Source organism: Tursiops truncatus, chromosome 15 (genome assembly GCF_011762595.2).
Source record: "Tursiops truncatus isolate mTurTru1 chromosome 15, mTurTru1.mat.Y, whole genome shotgun sequence".
NCBI lineage: Eukaryota > Metazoa > Chordata > Mammalia > Artiodactyla > Delphinidae > Tursiops > Tursiops truncatus.
In genome coordinates, this window is record NC_047048.1 from 85863703 (window position 1) to 85890483 (window position 26781).

The following is a 26781-nucleotide window of genomic DNA, read 5'->3' on the forward strand; positions in this document are numbered from 1 at the left end:
GGGGCCGCGCACGCACGGGCAAGGGCGAGCCCGGATATTTATTTGGCGCTCAGCCGGGAAGCGGGAGGTGCCGAGAAATAAGGCCCGGCTGGGCCCGACGCGCGTGCGCGCGGGAGAGGGCGGGGCCGGAGGTGGGTGCTTCTGCCCGTTAGCTGGGCGGCTGCTCCGCGCCCCGCCCGCTGGCTTACCTGCCGGGACTGGCCGACATACCCGCTCGGCGCGAAATTCCCGGGGAGAGGGTGCGTAGGGGGACGCGCTTAGGGTTGGCGAGAAAGGTGAGTGACCTGCCCGCGTGTGCAAAGGGTCTCCCCAGAGGCAGGCGGGAAGGCTGCCCCGGGAGTCGTACAGTCCGAATCCTGCGATTATCATGGCTTATTTTTGTAGCAAGCGTTAAAAACGGCTTTAAACATCCTCACTTCTGGATCCGCGCGGCTCCCCCCAGTGTTCCTGTGTCGACCCCCAGCCGCGCTCCCCTGTGCTGTAGTCACTGGCCACGTGTGCTCATTTCAATTTACGTTAACTGAAGTTAAAATTCAGTTCCTGCGCTATCACAGAGGCATTAAAAGCCACCCTGATGAAGGGTTAGGAACGCCCTGAAAACGCTCTTTTTTAATGGCTGGAGTGCAAAGTCCCTGCGTTTTCCAGAACGTGGGAAGGTTAGCATCACTCAGCTTTCCTGGAGTTCCTTTGACTTGGGAGCGAGTACAAACAGGCCTTGCTGTTTGATTGAAAGGTGCATTGGGGGCCCAGGGGGTGGTGAGTGGGGTCACCTGCCCTGCCCAGGCCGGGGCACTTGTGAGGCATCCTGTTCCTGCCCCAGGACTCCTGGAGGAAGCGCTGCAGCCGTGGTGGCGTTGGGCACATCCCCACATCTCCCTGTGCTCTGTCTCCCCACCTGCACGGGGCAGTCAGGGGGACCCAGAGGGTGGCTGAGGCTGGCTGTTCTCAGACCAGGGAAGGCACGTACGAAGTTTCCTCGTGTGTGGTGTCACTGCTCTGGCAGCTGGCAGCTGCGGGAGACTCCGGTGCCCAGTGAAAGGCTGCGGGGTCTGCGGATGCTCCCTCAGGAGACAGAGAAGGCAGAAAACAAATGCCTTCTTCAAGACCAAGCCGTGAACCTGTGTTCATACTTAGGTAGGAAGACCACTGAAGGCCATTTCCCAGACTGGGAAGTTTCAAGCAAACTTCATTTCAGGGATGTTATAATTGGGAGAGTTATCGCTTTCATTCTGTTTTCAATAATATAGAGTGTACTCAAGCAAGTGATGAAGAAGTCACTGTTTTTAAAGATTAAACTATTGAGCCTGTGTCAGTGCAGCTATTTGATTATCTGGTAAATACAAGAGCAGGTGTGTCTGGTCTGTGCATATCATTTATTTGAGTTTCCCTGTCCTCACATTCCGGAAGTAAATGCCCATAAAGTCAAAGGGAGAGGGCTTCCCTGGTGGCGCAGTGGTTAAGAATCCACCTGCCAACGCAGAGGACACGGGTTTGATCCCTGGTCCGGGAAGATCCCACGTGCCACGGAGCAACTAAGCCCGTGCGCCACAGCTGCTGAGCCTGCGCTCTAGAGCCTGTGAGCCACAGCTACTGAGCCCAACTACCGAACCCCACGTACCTAGAGCCCGTGCTCTGCAACAAGAGAAGCTACTGCAATGAGAAGCCCACGTGCCACAAGGAAGAGTAGCCCCGCTCGCCGCAACTAGAGAAAGCCCGCGTGCAACAACGAAGACCCAACACAGCCAGAAATAAAATAAATTTTTAAAATTAATTAACTTTAAAAAAATGTTAAAGGGAGAAAGCTCAGAAGGATGCAGGAGGCAGACCAGGCCAGGTCTTGCTGCTGCACAGTTGGGGTGAGCTGTGGCCGCTGGCCTTGGAGTCTGGGCACCCCAGACTCCCCAGTCTGAGTTTCCACTGCCGCGTGGCCTCCACGTATTTCTGCCACAGGACCTCAGGCCTGGCATGTGAACCTGCGCTCACCTTTTCTGCCTCCGCAGCATTGGGCTCTGCCTGGCTGACAGGATGGATTAGTTCCTCCTGGGGTCTGGGGTGGTGATTTCTCCCCTGTGCTCCCAAGGGGAGGGGAGCTTCCACTCTTGGTTTACTACAGAGGAGGGTAAACCAGGAGAGACTGTCATCGTGGGCCCAAGGATGCTGTGGGGTTGTCATGCCCCACCCTCTTCTTGGGCTCCACCACACACAGCCCCTGACCAGACTGGAAGCAGGACCACGGCAGGCCCGGCTTACCCAGCAATACCCTGGCCCTCCCTTCCTCCACTCTGCAGGCCCTGAGGCCCAGGACCTCCTGCCTGGGGGAGGGTGGCACACGCACTAAGAATTACAGAACCGTGCATGGGTAAAAGGTGTGTTTAAGCTCAGGACAGACCATTCAACCCGTGGAAGAGTATGAAAGGTTTATTGATATGGTTTCAGATTCACAGTGCAGCCAACCTTTAAGAAACTACCCCTCATCTAGCTTTGGTTTAGTATTAAAGACCAAGCTATTGAAATAGTTTCTTTTTCCAACCATATATCTGTGTGTGGCTAGATTTTTTTCTCATATGCTTCAACCATTCTCACTAATTCTTTTCTTTTTTAAGGAAACCTCACTTTTTCATTTTAAAATGTTAACATGTAATGGGTGTATCATTTTTTAGTGAATTACTGTTTTTTTTAATAAATTTATTTATTTTATTTATTTTTGGCTGCGTTGGGTCTTCATTGCCACGCGCGGGCTTTTCTCTAGTTGCAGAGAGCGGGGGCTTCTCATTGTCGTGGCTTCTCTTGTTGCGGAGCATGGGCTCTAGGCGCACAGGCTCAGTAGTTGTGGCGCACGGGCTTAGTTGCTCCGCGGCATGTGGGATCTTCCTGGACAAGGGCTCGAACCCGTGTCCCCTGCATTGGCAGGCGGATTCTTAACCACTGCGCCTCCAGGGAAGCCCCTGAATTACTGATTTTTTAAAATATGTGTTTGGCCGCGCCGGGTCTTAGTTGCACCGTGCGGGATCTTTAGTTGCAGCATGCAGGATCCAGTTCCCTGACCGGGGGTCGAACCCGGGCCCCCTGCATTGGGGGCGTAGAGTGTTAACCACTGGACCACCAAGGAAGTCCCTGAATTACTGGCGGGTTTTTTGTTTGTTTGTTTTAATTTTTGGCCGCGCCACATGGCTTGCGGGATCTTAGTTCCCTGACCAGGGATCGAACCTGCGCCCTCAGCAGTGAAAGTGCGGAGTCCTAACCACTGGACTACCAGGGAATTCCCTGAATTACTGTTTTTTTAATTTCTGCGTTTTAATTCCCAGTGTGGTCCCTGTCGACCCGAATAGCCCACATAAACAGAGCTCTTTGGGGGTCCTCCATAAACTTTAAAATTATAAGAGGTCCCTGAATCCATAAAGTTGGGGAAGTTTTCTCAGAAATCCTAGTACATCCATGAAATAGATGATTGTCCAACGCTTGAAGCGATGTTTGTGAGGACGTAGGGTAAGTGCGAACACATCACTGTGCGCGTCTCAGAGGTCTGAACTCGGGCTCACTTCAGCACTTCTTGAGGGGTAGGTCCTCTCCAGGGGAAGGAGTTTGGTGGATCAGGATTTTTGTCTTTATACTGTGTAGTCTGCAGTGAGCATGTATTATGTTTGTAACCAGAAAAAATGTTAACGTCATAAGATAATGCCTACTCTGTTTTCCTCATAGTGGACCTGGTGAAGGTTAAAAACTTTTTTTTTTTTTTTTTTTTTTTTTTTGCGGTACGTGGGCCTCTCACTGTCGTGGCCTCTCCCGTTGCGGAGCACAGGCTCCGGATGCGCAGGCTCAGTGCCCATGGCTCACGGGCCCAGCCGCTCCACGGCATGTGGGATCTTCCCGGACCGGGGCACGAACCCGCATCCCCTGCATTGGCAGGCGGACTCTCAACCACTGCGCCACCAGGGAAGCCCGGTTAAAAACATTTTAACGTGCTTTAAAAAATCATAAACTACCATATGTAACATAAGGTTGTATTGACTAACATGCATTTTCTCACAGGGCAGGGCCTGGGTGTTCAAATCCATCACTGTTCTCTGGAGTGAGACACACAGATGTAATAAGCACTCGCTAAACTCATGTTGAATACACAAATTAGTGCATGGATGTTTTAAAGTTACGAATTATGTACCTACAGCTGCTGCCTGGGATTGACTTGTGTCCTCCAGAGATGTGGTGACATCACAAGTCCCAGGACCTCAGAATGAGCCCTTATTTGGAACTAGGGTTGTTGCAGGTATAATTAGTGAAATAACGAGGTCGTGTTGGATTGGGGATCCCTAATCCAGTGACTGGTGTCCCATAGGGACAGACACACAGAGGGAGAGGCAGACACACATGTGCTGCGTCCACAAGCCAAGGGTAGCCGGTGTCCAGCAGAGCCCAGGCTCAAGTTCCCAATACCTGGGGAGGCCCCCACTGCGTGGAGGCTGGCACTGCTCATCACAGCGCCAGCCGCCTGCAGGGGATAGAAGTCCAAACACTTCGTTCCTGGCATCCTGACATCCAGGTCGCCAAGGAGAGCGCGAGGCAGCTGAGCACCGACAGGACAAGCTTGACTCAGGAGAGAAGAGACCAGGTCGGCTTCCGCCGTGGGCCTCGTCCCCACGCTGGGTCCTCCCCACCCTGCTGGCCTGCACGCACTCATCTTGTGCTGCAGGAAGGACCTGACCCCTCCTGAGGAGTCTGACATGCTGAGCGCTGGGGGTGCGTCCATCTCATAACCGGAGGGAGGTCCCCACACAGGCTCTAGGGGCCCCCATCTATTGAGAAGAAACGGTGCCGTTTGTAAGTGGCCCTTTGTGGGCGGAGAGACGGCCCTTCCCCGCAGCTGAAGCTGGGAGGGCTGGTCCTGGTCCTCCCCTCCCCTCCAGTCCCGACAGACGTGGCCTGGCAGCACCTGACTTCCAGCTGAAAGGAGACACCTCTGTGGTTTCAAGGCCCCCAGTTTGTTGCACACGTTACAGTCGAGAAAACTAATACAACTGCCAAAGAGCCCAATAATTTTTCCTCAGCAGCAAGAGAAGCAGCTGCAGTTCGTACCGTCCCTTCTACTCAGCCACACCCGAGCTCGCCCGGCAAAGACGTGTGAGGGGCTGGAGGGAGGCCCCGCTGCGACAGGCGTCTGTCTGTGCTCCCACCTTGCCTGCCTCGCTGGACACCACTGCTACCCCCAGGCACCGAGCCAGCACCCACTGGGTCCAGAACTCATAGGGTCATCAAGGCAGAGTGTCTGAGGTTTTGATACCTGTCCCCAGAGTCTGTGACATTCCTCCTTTCCAAAGGTGGGGCCTCACCCACCCCACCCCCGCCTTGAGGGTAGGCTGTTCTTAATGACTCACTTCTGCTTCCGTGACTAGTTCACCCCCATGTGAGCCAGCCGACTTGGAAGAGGGTACTCCAAGCCCACGCAGCCTCCAGACAACCTCCACTGATGTCCTGACTGCAGCCTCCTGAGAGGCTCTGTGCCAGAACCACCCAGCTCCTGGAGTCCTGACTCAACAGAAACGATGTTTGTTGTTTTCAGCCACTGCTTGGACTCACTTGTTACACAGCACTAGGTAACGAATACAGCTCTGACTGGCCTCCCACGAGTCCCCCGTTTGTCTGCTGCTCTTTGTTAAGGAGAAGCGTGATTGCTTTTCTGCAAAGGATTCCCCATCATCTCCCAACCTCAGAGGCTCCATATGGTGACTGTCCCTCAGTGCCTTACCAGGGCCGCCTAAGAGGTAAGAGGCCCTGACCTTGATCAGCTGCTCTTCTGGGAGTTCCAGGGCTGTGCGCTTCTATGTGCTGAGCATGTGTCTGTGAACCCAGATGACAGGCATGCATAACTCACACCTCATAAAAATATCTTCCATGTATTTCCTTCCACTCCTGCAGATTTCTGATGTCTCCACCTTACTGGAGGCTGTGTGTCCTGGGTTCTGACTTTCCCACCTCTCCCTGGACAGGGGAAGGTGGGGAGATGGTGAGAGTTCCCTGGAGCCTGGGGAAGTAGCTAGGACTGCCCCAGGAGAGGGCTGTGGGTTTGGGGAGAGGTGAGTGGGTCTCTGGGTCCTGGGGAGCAGGCATCTCTCCAGGGCCTGTACCTGAGGTCCATGTGTGGACCCGAGCACGGCTCAGCGTGGACATTACCAAACATGCCTCCTCCCCAGCAGAGGGGTCCCTCCCTGCTGGGCACCCCAAGGGGCAGTTCGGGTCCCCTAGGACAGACATGTCCACCAGTGTGAGTCACGATGTCTGCTTGTCTCTTTTTGCCACTGCAGGTCCCCATGTTGGGGCCAGATCTGTGAACCGTCAGCTGCCCAACGGGGTCCACAGAGTGATGGGACACACCCTGGGATTCTAGGACCACCCCCCGTCCAAGCAAGACCCACAGCCGTGGTGAGAAGGGCAGGCCCCAGACCTCAGACCCTGATCTTCCTCTGCAGCGGCAAGCTGAGAGCCCGGCCCACAGGAGGGCGCAGCCCTGGGGGAGCTGGGGCGGCCCCACCTGCAGCGGAGGTCCCAGCCTCCCCCCTCCCACCCCCACTGTCTCCTGGGGCTCCGGAGGGGAAAGTGGGCTTGCGTGCTGTTTATATGCTCTTTTCTTAAAATCGCCATCGTCGTGAGAACTGTTCGCAGTTGTGGTAACACACAAGGGTGGGGTTTCCAGGGGGACGCTTGCACAGGCAGTGGCCTCGCAGCTCATCTGACCCCACAGATGCAGGACACACGCTGGGAGAGTTCAACCGTTTCTTAAACACACGCATTTGTTTAAATTGTTCATTTGATTTAATTTTTGAGTTCACTTTTACTACGTGGATGAGATGGGCTGTATTACACTAGGGCTTCCGCTATGAAAGAGCTGCCACCGCTCAGAGAAATCCACCCCTCAGGCCCTTTCCGCTCCCCTTTGAGGCCCCCAGAAGCCACCGGTGGGCACTGCTGGGCTCCGGTCCTGGCTCAGTGGGGACAGGGATGGGGGGCACAGGCCCCAACTTCCCCAGAAGCCCACTGCAATGGATCAGTACCCACCCGTGCTCCCTGGCTTGGCTCTGGGAGGTCACCAGCAGTGTCCCCATAGGTTTCTGTAGAAAGAAAGCCAGGGGCACTGAGGGCTGCAATCATCTGGTTTCTGAGGCACTGGCTCTGGGTCCTTCCTGCAAGAAACGCCTCAGGCTTTCCACCAAGAGGCTGGCCAGCGAGGACTCGGACCCCAGCACCCAGTCGTGGAGCTGGGCTGCCAGGGAGAAGAGGAGGCTGCTGCTGTGTCCAAGGAGGTAGCCGTCCTCAAAGGCTGGCGCTGGGGGGTCTGGAGGTCCCCCCAGACTGAGGGAGGGGGAGGAGGCCAGCCGAGCAGGGTCTTGGCAGGAGATAGAGCCAGGCCTCCAACCTGCAGGCTGGCCAGAGTGGGCCACCAGCCAGGAATGGAAGGACGGAGGAGGTGGCTTGGGAACCCTGTCCCCTGCCCCCCGACATCTGAATCTTCAGGCACTGGTCCCCCGCCCCCCAGCATCTACTCAGGGCTCCCAGAGGGGCACCTGTCCAGAGGTGCGCCTGAAAGCCCTGTGGCCAGGAACAGTGTGGGAGCATCTTCTGACCAGAGCAGAGGGCACACGGGAGGGGGCTGAGACTCCAAAGGGATATAAGGATGGGTCCTCCAAGGGCATCCGCAAAGCGTGGAGGAGAGAAGGGACAGTGGGAGGCTGGCTTTCCCCACACAGGTGCTGGGCCAGAAGGAGAAGGCCCTTCTGGGAGGAGGGGCCGGCACGTGTCCATGCTGCCCACAACCCTCTAGACCACAGCAGCTCGCTCACAGGTCCCTGGTGGAACATGCCCACGCCCCTGAAGACCCAGGCCAAGCCACACCCCACCACCACTCCAGCCAAGGGCAATGACCGAAGCCTCCCAGGCCAGCCGAGGGTGCCAACCTCAGGCCAGGGGGTCTCAGAGGGCCCCCGTGCCACCACAGTAAAGCGTGCTGCAGCTCCTACCCACCAGTTCCAAAAAGCACCACTGCACATGGGACTCCCAGGGCTGGCCAGTGACAGGGTACCTGCCCCCCACTGCCCAGAGATCCTTCTCTGTCCAAGTCTGTCTTCCTCCGCCCACTCCTGCGTGCCCAGCCCCTCTCCCAGAGGAGGACATCCAGGTGGAGGTGGCCCTGCCTACCGGCAGGAGCTGCCTCAAAAGACGTGCCCTAAATGACGAGGCGCTCACAGCACAACGACTTGCGTGTTCCTGCCACCACCGCCGGATTCATTGAGGTCGCCGCCACGCCCACTAAGAGGGCTGCCGAGAGGGGACCCAGCCACGGCCAGCCTGGGGCCTGAACTGCGGGGCTGAGTGCCACGCCCTGGGGGCCCCACAGGGAGAGCCTGTGGGCAAAGCCTTGCCACGAGGGCTGGACAGCTCGGAACGCGGAAAGAGAAGCTGAAGCTGGGAGAACAGGAGGGGAGGAGGGACGGGAGCAAAAGCCGCATCTAGACAAAGTCGAACAAAACAAAACCGAAACCCAGACGTGTTCCTGTCTCATCTCGGGATCCAGGCGCCGCGGTGTCCAAACGGCCCCTTAGCCGGACGTCTCCTCTCGCTGCTCCCTGTTCCTGCGCACTTCGGCAGCGTGCAGCTCCTGCGGGACAGGCGGGGTGGGCGGGGCCCTGCAGCCGGCAGGGGCGGGGTCCTGCCCCCCCACCCCTCCTGGGCTCTGGGGGCCCTGCCTTCCGGCTCCCGGGCTTTGGGAACCCTGGGGTCTTTTCCTCCCTAGACTGGCTCGGTCCCAGGTGCGGCAGATGCGACCAATGAGGACACCTTAGTGACCAGGAGCAACAGAGGGCAGGGGCAGGCCTGCGTCACGGACTGCAAGTGCGGCTTGAGGGTGGGGGCTGGCCCTCAGGGAGCCTGGGGTGGTGTCCAGACCCGAGCATTGTGACTCCGGGAATTTCCCGGGGAGTGCAGGCTCGGGGCTCCCCGGAACTAACCTGGTCCCGCTCGCAGGGAGGCTGCTCCGGCCTGGGCAGGGGCTCGCCTCACCCTGGCTAGCCCCAGTAGGACGGGGCGTCACGGGGAGGCCGGACTGCGGGAGCGCTGCTGGCGTAGTGGGCAGGGACCGGCCAAACGCCAAAAGAAGGGGCTCCTGGGGGCCCCCTGCTTCGGGCCCCGCCCCCCGCTCGGGCCGGGCCCGGCCCGTCCTCGGCCCCGCCCCGGCGCGCACCTTCTCGCGCAGCCGCTCACGCAGTGCGGCCAGGTGCGCCTCGCGGATCTCCTTGCTGAGCTCCATCTTGTAGTTGAGCTTCTCCTCGGCCAGGCGGCTGAAGTTGTTGTTGTCCTCCAGCGCCTTGTGCAGCACCTCGCGCTCGTGCTCGCGCCGCTCCGCCAGCTGCTTCAGCACCTGCGCCTCCTGCGTCTGCGCGGGCGGCCGGGCGGGCGAGCGTGAGGGGCGGCCGGGCCCGCCCCGCCTCGCCCCGCCCAGTGCCCCGCGCCCCGCCCCGCCGCCCAGCCCGAGCCCACCGCCTCCCGCCCACCGGACTTGTCCTCGGGGAGTTCGGGCCTACCCTGTCCTGCCGTTGGCTGGGGTGACCACCTCATCCCCAGGCAAGCCCTCCCTGTCCACCCTCGGCCGCAGAGCTGCCCCTCCCCGCTGGGCTCCGGGCGCCCCCGCTCCATCCCGCTCCAGAGTCCCAGCTGCCCTCGGGGAACGTGGGAGGCGCGGAGGAAGCTCCTGTGGGCTGTCACGGAGCCTTCCCCGTCTTTTCCTCAAACGTCTGCCCGCTGAGCACGAAGTAGGTGCTTAATACACACCGGGTTCTGAGCTCCCTAAGGTGCCGGGGGCGGGGAGGGGTCCCAGGGCCGCTAGGGAAGGGATGAGTTGGAACGAGGAGGGTGGGGCTGCTGGCGCCACTGTCCGGCCCTGCTGGTGGCCGCGGGAGTGGACCCGAGGCTCCCAGAGGTAATTAGCCTCCCTCAGCCTCCTTCAGAAGGCTGCTGGGCTCCACCCACGTGCCACTTACTACTAGTTAACCCTGAGAAGCCTGGGTCCCCAGGGCTCACCGGTCCTGCCGTAAGGGGGATAGAGCTGCTGCCCCTGCCCAGTGGGCTTGGGCACCAGGACTGCACTCCTGAGAGCACGTGCTTCTCTGCCTGTGTCTCAGTTTCAGGGGGGCTGGTGTGAGAAAGCGTGGGGAGGGGCCTGCTTCTCCCAGGGGCCCCCTGAGCTCCCAGCTCATGGAAAGCCCTTCCTTCACGCTCCCCTGCTCAGGAGGCTGTCACCCAGCCTCCTCTCCCAGGGCCCCTCCTGGGGCTACCACCTGACCCTCCCACCCTGCCAGCATGGCCAAGGTGCCCCTCCCAGCAGGATCTGGTTCCTGTCTCCCTCCAGATGGCTGCCGTTGAGGAATCCTTCCTCCCCCGTCTCATTCTGATGGCTCAGGCGGTGGCCGCGGGACCATGAGACCCTCTTTGCTACACAGGCCCACAGCCAGTCGAGTGCTTGCAGCAGCCCGCACCTTGGGGACGCTGTCTGTGGCCAGCAAGGCCCCCGACCGTCTTTATCAGGACCCAGAGGGTTGGCTCCTTACCTTCCTCCGCCCCTCAGCTGCCTCCAGCCGCTTCTGCAGCTCCTCCAGGGAGGTGTCCTTCCTCTTGGGGGGGGAGGAGAGCATGGGACTCTCCGGGGAAAGGTCGGAAGGGGATTTGAGGATGACCTCAAAGCTCTGGCCGGAGGCCCTCTTGTCCAGCTGCTTCACCTCCATGTCTGCAGGGCAAGAGCAGACGGGGGCTTCAGGAGGGCTGCTCAAGGAGGGGGCAGGCCGAGCACACACCCAAGTCAAGGTCTGAGAGGAGGGCTGGGACTCCCAGGACCGGCCCCTCCCCACAGGGACCTCTCTCCGGAAGGCAGCCAAGCGGGGGTGCACAGACGCCACGGGAGGGGGTAGCGAGGTCAGGGCAGCAGCCGGGCACACTCACCCCCATACTGGTAGACGGTGTTGGGGTGCGGCTGTGAGTAGAAGCAGGAGCAGAGGAGTGACAGCACCGACAGCTCCTTCATCTTCTTGTAGGCTGTGGGCGTGAGGCCGGCCTGAGCAGGCGCCGTCCCATCGCACCTCCAGCCCCACCTCCCTGGATGCCCAGGCCTCCCTGCCTCTGTCCCCGTTGCTGCCCCCTTGCGCCTGTCTGGGAGCCTGTTTACCTTGATCTTTTGTGTCCCACATCTCTGACTCTCTCCGTCCCTCCCTCCCTCCCAGGTGTTGGCTGTCTTTCCCTGGGCACGCCTCCCTGTGGGTGTCCTGCATTGGTCTTTCTGTTCCTGTCTCTGAGTCCCTGCCCCCCTCGCTCTGTCTGTCTCTGCCTCTCTCTCCCTCCTTTTCTCTCTCTTGGCATTTCTGTCTGTGTCTCCGTTCATCCTTCTGTCTTTCTGGCTCTCCATCTGTCACTACCTCTCTTTATATCTTTACGTCTCCATGATTCTTTGTCACTGTGTATCTTCCCGACTCTCCCTTCCCCCTGCCCCTCCGCGCACTTCTCCTTCCTCCCCTTTCGCTCTCGTGGACACGTGCCCGGTTGGTGGAGAGGTTAACCGCCACACTGGTGACTGGGCCAGCACAAATGGAGAGCTTCTGCAGGCAGCACTGTCTTGGCTGTGCACTTAGGTGAAGCCCTCAGACCCTCCTGTCTGCCCCCCAGCCCACCCCCCATTTACCCTGTAGTGCGCCCACCGTGGGATGAAATCAGGTTCTCACCAGACACGCACTGGCGGCTCATCAAAAGCCAAAGGGACGGGAGCTGTCCGTTCAGCACCACAGCCCGCCCTCTGGCCTTGCAGGGTGAGTGCCCACAGCCAGTGTCCACACTACCCAACCAGAAAAGGAGGTAAGCCTGCTGAGGCCCTGAGCCTTGTCAGGGAAGGGGAGATGCTCGCTCTCAGAATGGAAATAATTGAGCTCTTTGTGGTTGGTTCATAGCAAGCCAGGCCCCAAAGTAGACACATGGGTCTGATGTCTCACTGGCTCTCAAGAATCCTGTATGCCCAATACTGTCACCCCCACCCCACCAAGAGGACACTGGGCCCAGGTAGCTGGGTGACTTGTTCAAAGCTCCTCCAGGGCAACCCCAGGTGGTCTGTGTTCTTTCCACCACTGCAGTAGGTCCCAGACTTGGGGGCTCAGACCCATGCACCTGCCTCCCTGGCTGGAGAAGCTAGTATAGGTCTCTAGAGAGATACTCCACGGAGAGCGACTCTGGCTTCCATGAAAGAGCATGCATAGTTACCCACAGCATTCTTCCAAGGGGCAGACAGGTTGGACAAGAAACTCTCTGATGAAATTTCACTCAAGATAATGTTTTTAAATTGATTTCACGTAAAACTGGGGAAAGTGCTTGTGTAGAAACAGGACACAGGACAGAAGTGACTAGGCCCTGTCTGAGAGAACAGCTTGCTGTGAGCGGGGTCCTCCAACAACCAATGCAGAGAATGATGTTATTTGATCTAAGTGTCCTGATGACCCAGACTCTTCCGGAGAGAGCCCGAGAAGTTGTGACGGGAGCACAGAGGAATCCTGAGCAAGAAGCAGGGAGAGCCTTTGGGGTCTTGGAGGAGACGCAGGGCGAAGACACATGACTTGGTCATTGGCTCGGGAGTGTGGGAGGGAGGGCCAGGTAGGGGTGGGCCTCAAAGGGGATTTTGGCCTGACTTGTCGATTTTGCTTTTTCACAAGCAGAATCTACTCGCGTATTACTTATGTCATTAAAAGTTAACTTTAGAAAGGAGGCTGAGGGGTACCTCCCAGGATGTGTGCTTGGGAGTTAGAGGAGGCAGGACCAGGCAGAGCGGCTCTCCAGGAACAGCAGAGCAGGAGATATTTGGACCCTTGCAGAGGCTGGGGAGGCAGCCAGGACTGTGCTCAGAAGGGAAGGTGGGGCAGGGAGTGAGAGGGAGTCTGGTCAGGGGCCTAGCTGGGTCCTGGGAGAGGCCAGGGAGGAGGGACCTCAGTCTAACCCTGCCAGCACCCACCACTCTGGCAATAGACACCAGCCCCCTACCCTGACCTTTCAGAGAGTCCTTTCTCAGCCCCTGTTAAAACCTCTGAAAGAGTTTACCTTACAGGCCAGGAACCTGGGGCCTCACAGCTGCTCAAGGCCCTCTCTGCCTCAAGCCTGAGATTTTCCCAGGAAAAGGGTTGCAAATTAATAACAGAGGAATTTTACAGACAAATGCCAGGGGCTCCCTTCCAGGCAGCTGTCACCTCAGCCTGGAGGGGGGCTGGTGGCAATTCAGGGGCAGGAGGGGGAGCTTGGGCAGGTGTGAGTGTAGGCAGGTGAGAGGGGAGAGGGCTGGGGGCTCAAGACTGAGGTCAGAGTCTCCGAGGTCATGGCTCTGCCCAGGGGACAAGGGTCCAACTGGGAAGTGAAGGACTATGTCCTACGGCTGCAAACAGGGATGCAGCTTGGCGTCTGGTGGTCGTGGAGATCCCCTGGGTTGGTGGCCTATGAGCACCTTCCTTCTCAGAAGACCCTTCCTCAAGAAGCCCAGTGGGAAGGGGCAACTCCCCAGGAGGGGGCTTGGGAGTGAGGCCTGCGCTGTCGTCTGGTTGCAAGTCAGAGGGGACGGCATGGTGGGTGGGGAACCGGCAAGTTTGGAGACAGTGAGCAGGGGGCAGCCTGCACCGGGGTTGGAGATCAGGGCTGGGCCCAGCCACATGCAAGACGGGAGGGTACGCCTGTATTTTCAGAGCCGGAGGGGCTTAAAGTTCCTCTCATTGCAGAGCGAAGAGGTGGAGGCCCAGACCTCTCCACAGACATAGCTCCAGCCAGGAAGTGGGGCCTCGAGGCACGCCCTCCCTTTTCTCTCCTCACCAGGACCCTCTCTTCCGTCCCCATCACTGACTTAAGAAAGTCATTAAAAACAAATCTCCACCGTGAACTGGATTGCTTTGATCCCCCTTCATAGTAAATGTTACACATGCAAGAGTGCATATTGACCTGTTGGATGATTACATCTCAGAAGAGCAAGAGTTAGAAGGCACCAGGTCAGCCTAGGGCACCTGGTGACAACAGTAATCGTGCCCAAGGGGGATGGGGTGGGCACACCACACCCTTCCTCCGAACTGACTCTCAAGACCAGCCAGCCCAGGCAGACACCCTCATCAGCCTCATTTCTACAGAGGAGAAGGAGGTGCAGAGAGGGCAAGTGGCACCCCCAAAGTCACACAGCATGCCAGGATGGCAGCCCTGTCATGAGCCCAGGCCTCTGCACTTTCCTGTTGGGAGCCTCATGGTGGGTGGGTGGGGGATCTTCCAGAACTAGGAGGGAAGGGGGCCCACAGATTCCCGCTCACCCTAAAAGGGCCCTGGAGGCTGCTGCTAACTGCCTCCTGACAGATAGAGCTTGTTGCCACCCAGGCGGCCCCTCTCTCACTTGTCAGAGTCTCCTCCCTCAGTGTCGGGAGCCCAGCATGGCAGGAGTTGACAGCAGCATTCACCTTTCTCTGGGAAAGGTGGCTGCAACAGTCACGCTGCCTGGCGTGGACTGGGCACTCACCTCTTGCCAGGCCCCGGGCCAAGCACTGTTTCCTGAAATAGCTCATTCAACCCTCAGAACAAGCCTAGGGGAGGTGCTGTCACTATCACGGTCACCCCGATGGGGAGATTGAACCCTTGAGCGGCGAGGTAGCAGGTGCAAGGCCTTGCAGCTTGCCAGAGTTGCATAAGGGGATGAACATGAGCGAGTCTACAAGAGTGCCTGAAGAGCTGAGCACCTGGGAAGGACACCAAGACGCAGTGTCCTCAGAACGCGGCCCACCAGGAGGCACTCAAGGGCGAGGCAGGGGCAAAGCTTTCCAATCTATGCACGAAGATGAGGCTAAGAGCAATCCTGCAGCGGCCACAGACCAGAGCAGAGGTGACACTTCAAGGCCACTAAGGCACGAAAGTCTGCTCCAATCAAAGATGTGTTTTCAGAGAGAAGCCATAGCTGGTTCACTTACACCAATTTTGGCCACAGTTATCGGCGCTGTCACGTAGCCACTTCTGGGCCAGACCTCTCTCCTATCAAACTGTTATGGCCGGGAGAAGCTGCAGGTGAGCACAGGTGTGTGTACACACGGGCTGCACTCTATAGAGGGCAGTGCTGATGACAGAACATGAAAGGCCCAGCGCCATGTGATGTCAGCTATGAGCAGTTCTTCAGCTGGTACTGCAGTATGTCTTTGCTGGCCATGCTGGAGAAAACTGACCAATGGCACTCATGGTCTCCTTCTTTCTTTTTTCTTTAAAAAAAAAATTTTTTTTTTTGGCTGCTTTGGGTCTTTGCTGTTGCACGCAGGCTTTCTCTAGTTGCTGCGAGTAAGGGCCACTCTTCGTTGCAGTGCACAGGCTTCTCATCATTGCGGTGGCTTCTCTTGTTGCAGAGCACGGGCTCTAGGCACGCGGGCTTCAGTAGTTGTGGCATGTGGGCTCAGTAGTTGTGGCGCACGGGCTTAGTTGCTCCGCGGCATGTGGGATCTTCCCGGACCAGGGATCGAACCCGTGTCTCCTGCACTGGCAGGTGGATTCTTAACCACTGTGCCACCAGGGAAGTCCCATGGTCTCCTTCTTGACACCAGGGGTAACTTGGACACCCAGAACAATCCTGGGAAAAAGCATGGGTCAGCAGTGCCCCAAAGTCTGGCCAAGAAGAGGGTCTGGTGCCAGGAAACTCTGAGGTCGGAGGGTCTGGGCCCAAGCCCTGATGGCCATCGATGGTGTGGCTTCGTCTGCGTCCCTCCAGCGCCTAACCTCAGTCTGCTCATGTCAGAAGGATGAGAAGGAGGCCTGTGCAGGGGTTTTACCAACGAGGTGAAAAGCTGATAAATGCTCTCAGAAGTGGCTGCCCACTGTCCCCCAGCTCAGGCACAGATGGTGAATGAGGACGCACAGACCTGCCCCAGTGTGGGACTGGGGCCGCACTGGCCACCCTCACCTGCTGGTCCCAGTATCTCTGGGGATGTCAGGGAGAGGGCAGGGGGCGTATGAAGTCCAGATGGATAAGACCCCCAGATGGATGTGGGGGGGGGGGTGGTCAGTGACGCACGTGGTCCCCTGCCAGGCTCCTGCAGAAGTCACTGGGGGCCAGAACCGCCGGCCCTGAGGGGCGGGGGTCAGGGCATTGCACACGTGGGTGGGCGGAGCTCTGGCGCCTCAGACAGAAGCGGGCGCTGCGGACAGAGTCGAACTAGCTGGGGAGAGGGGATTGCAGAGAGCCGCCCCCAGGGCGGACGGAAGGGTGGGCGAGGTGACGGGGTGGAGGTGGGGGCCGCCCGCCCGCCTAGCCATCTCGGGCACCGAGTGCAAAGGTGAAGTCGGTCCTGGGAAAGCCAGACTGGGCAGAGCGTTCCTGAGGAGAGCGACCCCCGCGTCCTTGCCCCGGGGGTCGCCTGGCAGCACTCCCGCGTCCAGTATGTGACCCGCGTTTCCCGCCTCGCCCGGTGCCCGCCCCTCCGCGGCAGCTCCGCGCCTGCTGCAGGCCCGGGAGGAGAGGGTCGTTGCCGTTGAGGGCGGTGGGTCTGCAGCTGGGGAGGTGGAGCGGCGGGGGAGGGAGGGGCAGACGCCCCCATCCTAGAAAGGCTCGGAAACAGCGGCAGCCCATCCCCCATCCAAACCCGCAGCGTAAAGGGCGGTGGCTTTTTCGACCGGCGCGGGTGGCACCGTGTCACAGAGGGTGGTCCCGAGCCCGCAGCGGCGAGGGGAGGGGCGGCGACGCGAGGTGCGGGCGCGGCTCGGCTCAGGTTTCCGTTTCCCGTCTTCTCGCAGCGCCCCCTCCCGTCCCCCGGCCCCTCTGTTGGCGCAGGGAGAGCCCGGGCCCCGCCCGCCCCGGGCTGGGACTCCTGCAAAGGGTCCCGCGCTCCTCCCTCTGACCCCCGAGAAGGCGCGGTCCGACCCGGGTCTGGGGTCCCCGGGCGCCTCCAGGGACCCTGCCCGCATCCCGCGAGCGCGCCCACCCACCCATGGGTCTCGGAGCCATCCAGAGGCAGTCGCTCCCGGCTTGGCACAGCAGCGCCCCCCGCACCGATGCCCCCACCCCGAGCGGAGCCCCTGCTCTGCGGCCCAAGTCCGTTAGGCTGGCGCCGCAATCCCCGCCTTATGGGCACCGGGTCTCCCCACCCGGCGGCCCTGAACCCCGTCTCCTGCGGGTTCCGCCCGGAGAGCGCCCGCGCCCTTGCAGAGCGTGGGGTCCGAGATGGGAAAACACTCCGTAATCGGCCCAGCGGTGGGCGAGGCCAGACAATAGCCTCTGCTCAGATCCGCCGCCCCGGGACTCCCGATGCCCCGGTGCCTACCGGACACGGTGCTGGCCATGGTGCTGGCGGCGGTGGGGTTGCGGAGGCTGGAGAGGCGCGGGCGGTGGCTGGAGCTGCAGTCGGCGAATGCTGCAGTGTCGGGGAGGGGAGGGGGCAAGGGAGGGCAGGAGGCGGGAGCAGCGGGGAGAGGGAGGGAGGGAGAGAGAGAGAGAGAGAGAGAGAGAGAGAGAAAGAGAGAGAGAGAAAGCGCCTGGCTGTTGCACGGGCTGCAGCCGTCAGAGGGAGGGGATGATGGGAGGGGAGAGATCAGCCTGGGACGCAGAGCTGAGCGCTGCAACCCGTTGCCCATCCTCCCACCGCTCACCACTTGGAGCTGGTGCCCCCCCAACCTGGCTTTGTGCACTCCCCGGGGGGATGGCGGAAACAGCCCCCAATTCCCCAGGGTGGGTGCAGCAGGAGACGATGGGCCTCAACATCAGAGTGGGGTAGGAGAGCTCTTCACTGAGGCCAGTGGAGGCTGGGAGGTGCCTTCTGTGCGCCCAGGCTTGTGCTGAGGGCTAAGCGAGTCATGGATGGTGAGGGTGGGGGCTGGTCTGGAAGGCCTCCAGGGGCATCCGAGAGCAGCTCCTGAGGCAGAGAAGAGGGTAAATTGATGTGAAGAGGCCTAGAACAAAGGCTTTGGAGCGAGACGGAGACTGGAGCCAATCCCAGCTCTGACATCTACTTGCTGTGTGACTGAGGGTGAGTTTCTGACCTCTCTGGGCCTCCATTTCTCGGGTGTGAGATGAGACAATGGTGTCAGTGCCCAGGTGGTGTAGGAGAGATGTGCACACTTGGTGGCGTCCTGCCCCTCCCCCTGCCAGACTCAGGGGTTTGGTTGATACCCCCAAAGGCAGAGCTGTTCCCGCAGTGACCATGTCACCTCTTTGGTGGTGGGGATGGGAAGTCAGGCAGATGGAGCATCATTCCCGTTTTAGGGATGGAGCCACTGAGGCCAAGAGAAGTGCTGACTCCACAAGCAATGAAGTCCTAGAGCCAGAGCTAGATCTCTGGGAAACCTCGGGAACACACAGAGAGATGAGGAGGACCCAGGACCTCTGTGTGCACACACAGCAAGCATGTGACTGGTTAACATCTGTCCTGTGGTCCACATGGGGTCTGGTCCACCGTGGGAGTCCCACAGAGCCTGGCAGAGCAGACACTCAGTGCGAGTTGGTTGACTTGCTCGAGATCGCAGTGCCTGCTGAGTGGGCTTGCTATGGCCAGCCTTCTTCTCCCCTTCTGCTCACCTCTCAGGACTCAGTACCACAGTATTTACGTGTTATAATTAATAGGAGCCTGGGCAGGAGTCCCTATGCACAATGTGTGACCAGGGTCCTCAGCTCCCTTTCTGGCCCAGGAGTTTGCCAAGTCTCTGGGTCCTGGACTTCCCTTCCTTGGACTTTTGTGGGGGAAATGCCATTACTCTCAGAAGATGGGGGGTGTGGAGGTAAAGAGTGGGACTCCTGGCTCTGGGACTTGCTGCCGTCTTCAGGAAATCTACTAACCACCCACCCCGTGCTTCCTTTCCTCACCTGTAAGGAGTGGGTCATAAAAGCACTTATCTCAGGGGTCGTTGGAAGGACAACCGTGTTAATGCCTGCATGGATGGTACTGAAATGTGTGCCTAGTGAGCATTCAGCAAGTGTGTGGCCGGGTCTCCTCTTCTCCAAGCTCCCTGCTGAGATAGACACTCTACTGTCCCCTCACTGGAATAAGTGGGTGTGTGTGGATGCCAGTGTGCGCCAGGGGCTTCCCCAAGCATGATCTCACACACATCAGCCTAGACACTCATGTGGCATTAAGGTGCCATCAGTGGGAAAACATCTGGACATTAAACAGCCCACGAGACCCTCTAAAATCAGCCTTGCCACCTGACTGTGGGCTGTCACTTCAGCGTCAGTTTCTTCCTGGTGCTCTTTGAGGCATGCTGGGGTCACCTAGACAAACACTTCTTTTTTTTTTAATATTTATTTATTTGGTTGCGCTGGGTCTTAGTTGCGGCTCATGGGCTCCTTAGTTGTGGAATGTGAACTCTTAGTTGCAGCATGCATGTGGGTTCTAGTTCCCTGGATCAGGGATGGAACCTGGGCCCCCTGCATTGGGATTGCAGAGTCTCAACCACTGCGGCACCAGGGACGTCCATGGACAAACACTTCTGACCACACAGAGCTGTGCAGACCCCTGGAACCTCCCTGTTGACTGCCAGCTGGTGCTGGGTGCTGGGGGTTCAAAGGTCCCGCCCTGACCAGTGGGGGACATTGACCGGAAAAGCGGCTGGACCTAGAGGACAGTAAGGAGAGGAACTGGTGAGGCTCTCAGGAGCCGAGTCACGGGCAAGGGGCAGCCATTTGCGAAATTTAAGGAGAGTGATCAGCTCAGACTCGAGTCTTTAAAAGACCTCTGGGTCTTTTGAGAAAAGGGAAGCCACAGGAAACCTGTTAGAAGGCTTGTGCTGTTGTCCGGGCAGTTGTCCAAGGGGGCTTGGCCCGGGGGGAAGTGGAATGGAGACCCTGGTGGGGAGGGAGGAGACGGCGGGACCCCAGGTTCGTGCCCGCGGGCGAGGAGGTGCCGGTCACCGGGCTCAGGGTCAACTGAAGGGGCGGGTGGGACGTGGAACGCTGCGCGCCAGCAGAGCGCGGACCCCGAGGGAGGGGACCAGTTTCCGGCCGGAGCACTGCGCAGCGGACCGGAATTGGGGGCGGAAGTGCAGCGCGTTCACGGATGACTGCGCGCCTCAGCCCGCAAGGTCGGACCGGCTGCCTGCTGAGGACGCGGTGGTGGTGAGTCGGACGGACAGGGGCGAAGTCCTGGAGATCCCGGTCGTGGAAGGCTCCCCGCCGAGACCCTGGCACTGGAACCTGTGCCCAAGCGGGGGCTTCCGCAACTGCAACTCCCGGCAGGCCCCGCGCAGCCCTCGGGCCGCGCGCTGGCGATTTTGGCGCGCTGCATTGTGGGGCGCGTAGTGCCCGGCTCCGCGCTCGTGGAGGGCGCCGGGTCCGCGGGAAGGGCGGCCCGGCGGGGTTTAGGAGCGCGGGTTGTTAGTCCGAGTGTCCATGCGAAACCAGGCCTCGGGGGGCTGAGTGGTTTGCTGGGCGCCGCACGGATTCGCGTCCCAGATCAGAGCAGCACACGTGCTCTTTCGCTGCCCACCTGGGAGGGAGGGGGCTGGTCCGTGGAGCGGAGAGTTGGGAGCCGCAGGGGCGGGGGGTCCCGACCGGCCCAGGCTGGGGGCGCTCCGCTGGGAACTGGCCTCTCAAGCTTTGGCGGAGGTCAATGCAGTGTTATTGCGGGTGGAGCACGTGGAGCTGCATCTGGCCCCTCTCTTGTCGCCTCTCCCGGAGCACGGTGGAGCTGCCTGGGGCGGGAGAACAAGACAGGGCCGACACCTCTCTGAGCTCCCTGTGACAGGATGTCACAGGCTCGCCTTCGGACCTGTCTGCGGAGGCACTGCCTGAGGGGACTGGTGAAGTGGCTTGGCGCTCGGGAAAGGGTCGCTACAAACAGTCTTGTCATTGCAGTCTGTGCCATAGGGGCTCCCGTGGAGAACGTGTCCCAGCGGCACAGGCTGGCATAACTTACCTGGAGCGTCTGAGACCCTGAGATGTTCGGAGAGGGGTTTGTCTCGCAGACCCACACAGCCTGCGTTTCAGCCAGCTTCTGTGTCCGCCCGAGACAGAGAGTAGGCCAGTATGCCCAAGATAACCCTGAATGGTGTGACAGTGGATTTCCCTTTCCAGCCATACAAATGCCAAGAGGAGTACATGAGCAAGGTCTTGGAGTGTCTGCAGAAGGTGAGGCTGCAGACTGAGGGGCTTGTACCCGGGGGATGGGTCAGAGTGGGTAGAGCCTCAGTAAGACCCAATGTACACGCACTGTCTTTACACCGGCCAGGTCCTCCTGGTGAAGCTACCCTTCTGGACGTGGGAGTCGACCATAAATAGGGCTCATGTTTTAGCTGGGGTAGGAGAGATGCTAAACAAGTAAACAAAAAGGATAATTCTAGACCGTGAGGAGTGCTGTAAAGAAAAGACATAAGGTGATAGACTTCAGAGCGCCTTGGGGGGGGCCTCTCTGCGCAGGTGGAATGTGAGTGAGGCCAAGCGATGAGGGCGCCCAGCTGAGGGCCTGGAGGAAGTATTTGCACACAGAGGGACAGGTGGCGCCCAGCCCTCATTAGGGGAGGTCGTTAAACCTCAGGGGGGTGCAGCCTGCTTTCTGCTGGGTTTCTGGGCACGCCCTCTTGTACCTGCCCAAGCCCCCAGCCCTTGAGGGCTGCCTCTGTAGCTGGGCCCATGTTCCCACTCCTGCGGCAGCTGGGGGCAGCTTTGCAGACATGGCTGTGTCGGCCCAGGTTTCCACTCGGGCTACCGGCCGAGAGCTATGTAGACTGTCAGGCTCCATGCAGGTAGTGTAACTGCTTGGATCCAGAATCAGAGTCAAACTCCCATTCTGGGGCTTGACCGAATTCGTCATCTTCCTGTTTATATTAGGCTGAAAAGTACCGTGGTATTTTGGGTAATGCTCTGTAAATTGTTTGCTAATGAGACCTGGTTTGAGAGTGGAGAGGTCCTGCGGCATTTTACGTCCCCCGCTGAGTGGGGGCAGAGCTGCCCCAGGGGCTGCAGGGCTTGTCTCAGGTGGGCTGTGTGGCCTGCGGAGCCTGCCCCTGCTCCCCCGTGACCCTGTTCCCCACCCCATTTAGAAAGTGAACGGCGTTCTGGAGAGCCCCACCGGCACGGGGAAGACGCTGTGTCTCCTCTGCAGCACGCTGGCCTGGCGGGAGCAGCTCCGAGACGCTGTCTCTGCCCGCAAGATTGCCGAGAGGGTGTCAGGGGAGCTCTTCCTTGACCGCGCCTTGGCGTCCTGGGGGAACGCTGCCCTGGAAGGAGATGTCCCAGGTGCTGCCCCTTTTTGCCCCTTTCCTGGTCCCGGGCTGGGAGGCGGGGAAGGAAGGGGGGTTGTAGCTGCCACGTCATTTCTCGCCATCCTGGCTGTAAACCTAGGGTCAGAGCCTTATGGCCAAATGAGGACCCTGCAGAGACCCACTGCACTCCTTCCTGTAGCGAGTATTGGGCATCGATGCTTAGCTGTCCCCGGGCCGAGTTAGCTGAGTGCCCCGGGTTAACTGCACACGTGGGCCGTGACCTGTCCTGTTCCCTTGTGCCGGGCAGTGTGCTACGCGGACGTCCCAAAGATCATTTACGCCTCCAGGACCCACTCGCAGCTCACTCAGGTCATCAGTGAGCTCCGGAACACCTCCTACCGGTAGGTCAGGCGGCGTCCACCCCTGCCTTGGGGTCACGGGGGTGTTCTGCCTGGACCCCACCCTGGGGTCGCGCCGTGCTCTGGCTGTGGGGCTGCCGCCCTGAGCTCCTCGCAGCCATCAGGGTGTCAGCTGTGGGCGTGGGTCAGGGCAGCTGCGCAGGGGAGGCCCTGCCCCGTGTTGGAGCCCCCAGCACTGCTGCAGGAGGGTTGATGTCCCCTCCCCGCCGGCCTCCCACGAGAGGGAGGATGCAGGTGGCAAGGTCTCCCCGAGGCCTGCCCCAGTCTCTCGGCCTCGCCCTGGACGCTGACTCAGAGCAGGCCGTGCCACGGTGAAAGCCCCTCTCGAGCCTGGGGCGGACTTCCACCCCAGCCACTCCCTCTGGCTGCCCGGGCGTGTGAGCCAAGCTTCCCTGGGCTCCCGGTGCAGCCCACGTGGCTCCTGCCGCTGGACAGCACTGGGGCCCCCGCCCTCTGATCCTTGGGCCCCCCAACCGTCTCCTCCACCAGGCCCCGAGTGTGTGTGCTGGGCTCCCGGGAACAGCTGTGTATCCATCCTGAGGTGAAGAAGCAGGAGAGTAACCACATGCAGGTGGGCTCCTGGGGCTCCCAGCCCGGCCTTGGTGGGTCTGCTGCTGTTGCGTGGGTGCTGCCCCTGGGGGACGGAGGGGTAAAGAGCTGGCGGGGGTGGAGCTGGCGGGGGGTGCCTGGCTGGGGCAGGGCTCGGCCGTCACACGAGCCCAGACCTCATGTTCGCCCAGGTCCACTTGTGCCGCAAGAAGGTGGCAAGTCGCTCCTGTCACTTCTACAACAACGTGGAAGGTGAGAAGGCTCGAGGTGGTGCGTCCTGCCCACGGAGAGCTGCAGGGGGCGTGGAGTCTGGGCGCCTCTGAGGGCTGGGCTCAGCGGCTTCCTGGGCTGCTGCCCGCTGCCCCTCAGCGCCCCGCTCTGGGCTGTCGAGGTGCCTGAGCTCTGTCTCCTGACGACCAGCATTGGCGTGCGTGCAGAGGAGCTCACGCGGTGGGGCCGAGGAAGGGCCTGAACCGTGCCAACAGCATGCTTTGTGCAGAGTGCGTGCTCCCTTCTGGAGGGCTGGAAATCGGGCGCCTGCCAGTCAGGGGTGCCCCCCTGGGCGCTGGGTCTCTGGAGAGCATTTCACTCGTGGTCTCAGCTGTTCTGGGGGAGTCGGCCAGGGAGGGGGTGCTGGAAGCTCCTCCACGTGTCTTTCCCTTTGCTGATTCTGTGGTGCATCCTGTCACTGCCGCCTGTAACTCGGCGGGTGTGACGTGCCCTGAGCCCCTGGCGTCCTCCTAGTGACTCCTCCAGCCTCATCCAGAAACGGATGAGAGTGCAAAGCGCAGTGTTTGTGACAACGGCCGGCCCAGGTACGGCGTGGTTGTGTGACCGCAGGTGCCCAGGGCCCTGTGAAGGGGACCCTTTGTCTCCTGTCACTGACTTTCTTGGGGCCCGGAGTGGAGGGGCGGCACTGGTGCCCTTGCCTCCGAATTCCTGCTTTTCCGCCTGTGGCTGCCCTTTGTGTCTGTCAGGACTTCTGGAGCCGGAGGTGATGGCAGAGAGGCTTCTCTGTGGTGTGGCCTGGGGGCGGGGTCACGCTCCTGTGGGGTCAGGGTTCCCTCTGTTTCCTGCCTCAGGGTTGGGACTCAGACCCTGCAGTGAGCCGGGCCCCAGAGAGTTCACATCGGTGATTCGCAGGGCACCAGCGGGCCAGGCCTGTGCTAGGCAGTGGGTCAGGACAGCAGGACGGTCCCAGAGGCCTGAGCTGGGAGTCCCAGCGCCCTTGGAGAGAGGGAGGGGGGTTGCCTGATGCGGGCTTGGGCTCTGGCGGGCCGGCTGTGGGTAGGGCTGCACGGCTTGGCCTCTGGGGTGATGACCCAGGGTCCCAGGCTCATTCCTCACTGCCTTCCCCTTGGCGGTGTCCCTTGGTCTGGTGGCGCCGAGGACCCGCAGGACAGCAGTGAAGTGTAAGGCTGAGGATGGCCTGTGGCAGCTGTCGTGGCCCCGGGCTGGAGACTGCTGGCCGCCAGCTCTGCTGTCCCGTCGGCGTCAGGCCTGTGGGTGTTGGGTCGCCTGAAGGCTGCTCTCTTGTCCTCGTCCCCCCGCTGCTTGGCCCTCTGCCCTCAGTCCTGCCTTCCCACGGGCCCTGGTGTCAGGCCCGTGATGCTCGACGGAGCCGTCCCCCCTTTGCTGCACTGTGGCTGCCTCCCCTGTCCTTGTCCCTGGCAAAGGGGGTTCCAGGTGTCCTGTTGGCCACAGGCCAGAGCCGTTAGGGTGTGAACCGCTCCAGCCACCTTTCCACAGCAGCTTGGAGTGGCCAGCTTGCCCACTCTGCTGGATCAGCCCTCACCTGCAGGGTCCTGTCCCTCACCTGCAGCACCCCTCACCTCATCTGGAGGGTCCTTGAGGAGGGAGGGGCCGGGAGGCCAGGGGACGGGTGGGAGCTGGGGGGAGCTTCCCATCCACGGTGGAGGCACCCTTGGAGCTGCTGCGTGTTGGGCCCCTGGCTGCAGGCCCCTCCCCGCTGCCCCAGGCCCTGTGTGGCAGAGCAGGGGCTGTCCCAGCTGGCCTGCTGGCTCCGGCCTCTCTGTCCCCTCCCCAGTCCCTGCCCCTGCTCTGCTGTACTCTTTCTGCCTGTTCATCGAGGGCATCCACTCACCATAAACCGGTGCCCCCCGGCTGTCTCAGCCTCCTTTGCCAGCTGACGCACGGGATGCAGTGGGGTGTCTCTAGCAGGTGCCCAGGCCTTGGAGGGGGAGAGGAGTGGGCAGAGACCCCAGGAGGGGTCTGAGAGGCGTGCAGAGCGGAGCCCTGCCTGGCTGCGTCCCGCGGGGAGCAAGCAGTGTGGCCCGGCCAGGTCCCTCCCTCCTCTCCACTGTCCCTTCCTCTTCACTGCCCGCTCTTCCCCGCCCCCCCCCCCAGCCCCCCTCGCCCCAGGTAGGTGACTGAGCTGTGGGGCCAGCCTGCTGCAGAGCGTGCCGATTGGCTGGTCTGTTGCTATGGTGCTGCTGAGCGGATGGCTCTTCTTCCTTCCCCTGCCTGCTGCCTGGTGGGGGCACCCTGGGGGCGGTCACTGCAGAGGGCCTGTGTGTTCTGGTCTGTGCAGTTAAGGGCTGGGCTGGGTACCTGCCCCAGTGGAACTGGGAGCCGGGGACCTGTGTCCACATGGGGCTGCCCTGAGACTCGGGGTGCTTATTAGAGGAGACCTTTGCTCCCATCTGCTGGGACAGGCCTGGGTGTCGCTGGGTTATAGTACTTGCCTGGCCGATTCCTACGGGCCCAACTGGGGGGCCTGTGTCCCTTCTTGAGGCTCGTCCCGCCCAGGGACACACAGCCAGCAGGGAGTGGGGCCTGTCTGGGCTGCATCCTGAGGAAGGGGCCCCAGGGCCGCAGGGCCTCAGGTGGGCTCTGCGCCTCCCGCCCGGGCAGCACAGGCAGTGACAGCAAGTTGTTTCTGCTGCTGGCCGTGTGGAGCCTGGCTTCCTTAAGAGGGAGACTCTGGGCTTGTTCTTGGGGGGGGTGCGGTGAAGCGAGAGGAAGGGACTTGCTGCCAGACTGAAGCCTGATTGCAGGGCAGGTGCCCCGGGGCTCATGGGAGCCGCCCCGGCCTGGAGAGGGTCTGGTGGTGACAGGCTGAGGGCCGGCCCCCACCCCACCCCACCCCACCCTGGGGTCTCCTCTTGGTGTTCAGCCTCAGGCCTGCATCTGCCCAAGGCACAGAGCAGGGCTCCCTTGGGACTCGCTTTAGGCTTGGCGCCCTCCCCAGGGGCTGCCTGTTGCCAGAAGCCATTCCATCCCGGGTGCCTCCCGCGGTCTGGGTACTCTGGACCAGAGAGACTGTGTTTACGCCCGCCCGTGTCCCCAGAGAAGAGCCTGGAGCCGGAGCTGGCCAGCCGCATCCTGGACATCGAGGACCTGGTCAGCAGCGGGACGAGGCACAGGTAACCTGCCAGGGCTGGGCTCCCTCCACGCGCACAGGCAGGCACGTTTCTCTCCTGAAGCATCGGAAGAAATGAGACGCTCCTTCCCAGCCCCCAGCCCCCTGCCCCCGCCCACTGGGCCTTTGTTCCTGGGACATCCAGCTCGTCCTCCACCTGACACTGCCCCTCCTCTCTGAAGCTGGCTACGACCTTGTAGCTTCAGGCCTCCAGTCGGGTGACACATGCCCGACTGCCCT

General features: G+C 60.6%; 2 protein-coding genes, 1 long non-coding RNA gene and 1 other non-coding gene across 34 annotated transcripts in view; 2 read left to right on the top strand and 2 right to left on the bottom strand.

The window, feature by feature from the left end:
- Positions 1-36: 36 nt before the first annotated feature.
- On the top strand, positions 37-13975 carry LOC117308017 (uncharacterized). 17 transcript variants are annotated; one of them, XR_012326431.1, is made up of 6 exons: positions 88-1134; positions 4166-4264; positions 4538-5756; positions 5911-5998; positions 6297-9794; positions 10391-13975. It is a non-coding gene; the product is annotated as an uncharacterized lncRNA (long non-coding RNA). The 17 variants fall into 17 exon arrangements; XR_012326436.1 differs by having other exon boundaries at positions 88-275; XR_012326423.1 differs by having other exon boundaries at positions 37-5756; positions 10391-11880; positions 12502-13975.
- TRNAE-UUC (transfer RNA glutamic acid (anticodon UUC)) lies at positions 3187-3259 on the bottom strand. The gene has a single exon. It is a non-coding gene; the product is annotated as a tRNA-Glu (tRNA).
- STMN3 (stathmin 3) lies at positions 6782-11082 on the bottom strand. 3 transcript variants are annotated; one of them, XM_073793178.1, is made up of 4 exons: positions 10978-11082; positions 10590-10765; positions 9227-9418; positions 6782-8644 (listed from the first exon to the last, which is right to left on the bottom strand). In XM_073793178.1, the coding sequence occupies exons 1-4, from the start codon at positions 11057-11059 to the stop codon at positions 8585-8587; spliced, it is 510 nt and encodes a 169-aa protein (XP_073649279.1). In that variant the 5' UTR covers positions 11060-11082; the 3' UTR covers positions 6782-8584. The 3 variants fall into 3 exon arrangements, with proteins under 3 accessions (XP_073649279.1, XP_073649277.1, XP_073649278.1); XM_073793176.1 differs by having other exon boundaries at positions 8994-9418; XM_073793177.1 differs by having other exon boundaries at positions 6782-9418.
- Positions 13976-20013: 6038 nt separating the features above from the next.
- The window catches only part of RTEL1 (regulator of telomere elongation helicase 1), a 28275-nt gene continuing 21507 nt past the window's right edge, over positions 20014-26781 (top strand). For 6 of the 13 annotated variants that reach the window (XM_033840376.2, XM_073793185.1, XM_073793184.1 and 3 more), the window contains exon 1: positions 26451-26545. Coding sequence is in view for 7 of the 13 variants with exons in the window: in XM_033840374.2 (XP_033696265.1) it covers positions 21017-21118; positions 22030-22225; positions 22499-22592; positions 23100-23181; positions 23351-23411; positions 26371-26545 (710 nt within the window). In the remaining 6 variants the exon portion in view is untranslated. Of the gene's footprint in view, positions 20108-20149; positions 21119-22029; positions 22226-22498; positions 22593-23099; positions 23182-23350; positions 23412-26370; positions 26546-26781 lie in introns of those variants that run through there. The other 7 variants (XM_033840374.2, XM_033840375.2, XM_033840381.2 and 4 more) reach the window with 7 other exon arrangements.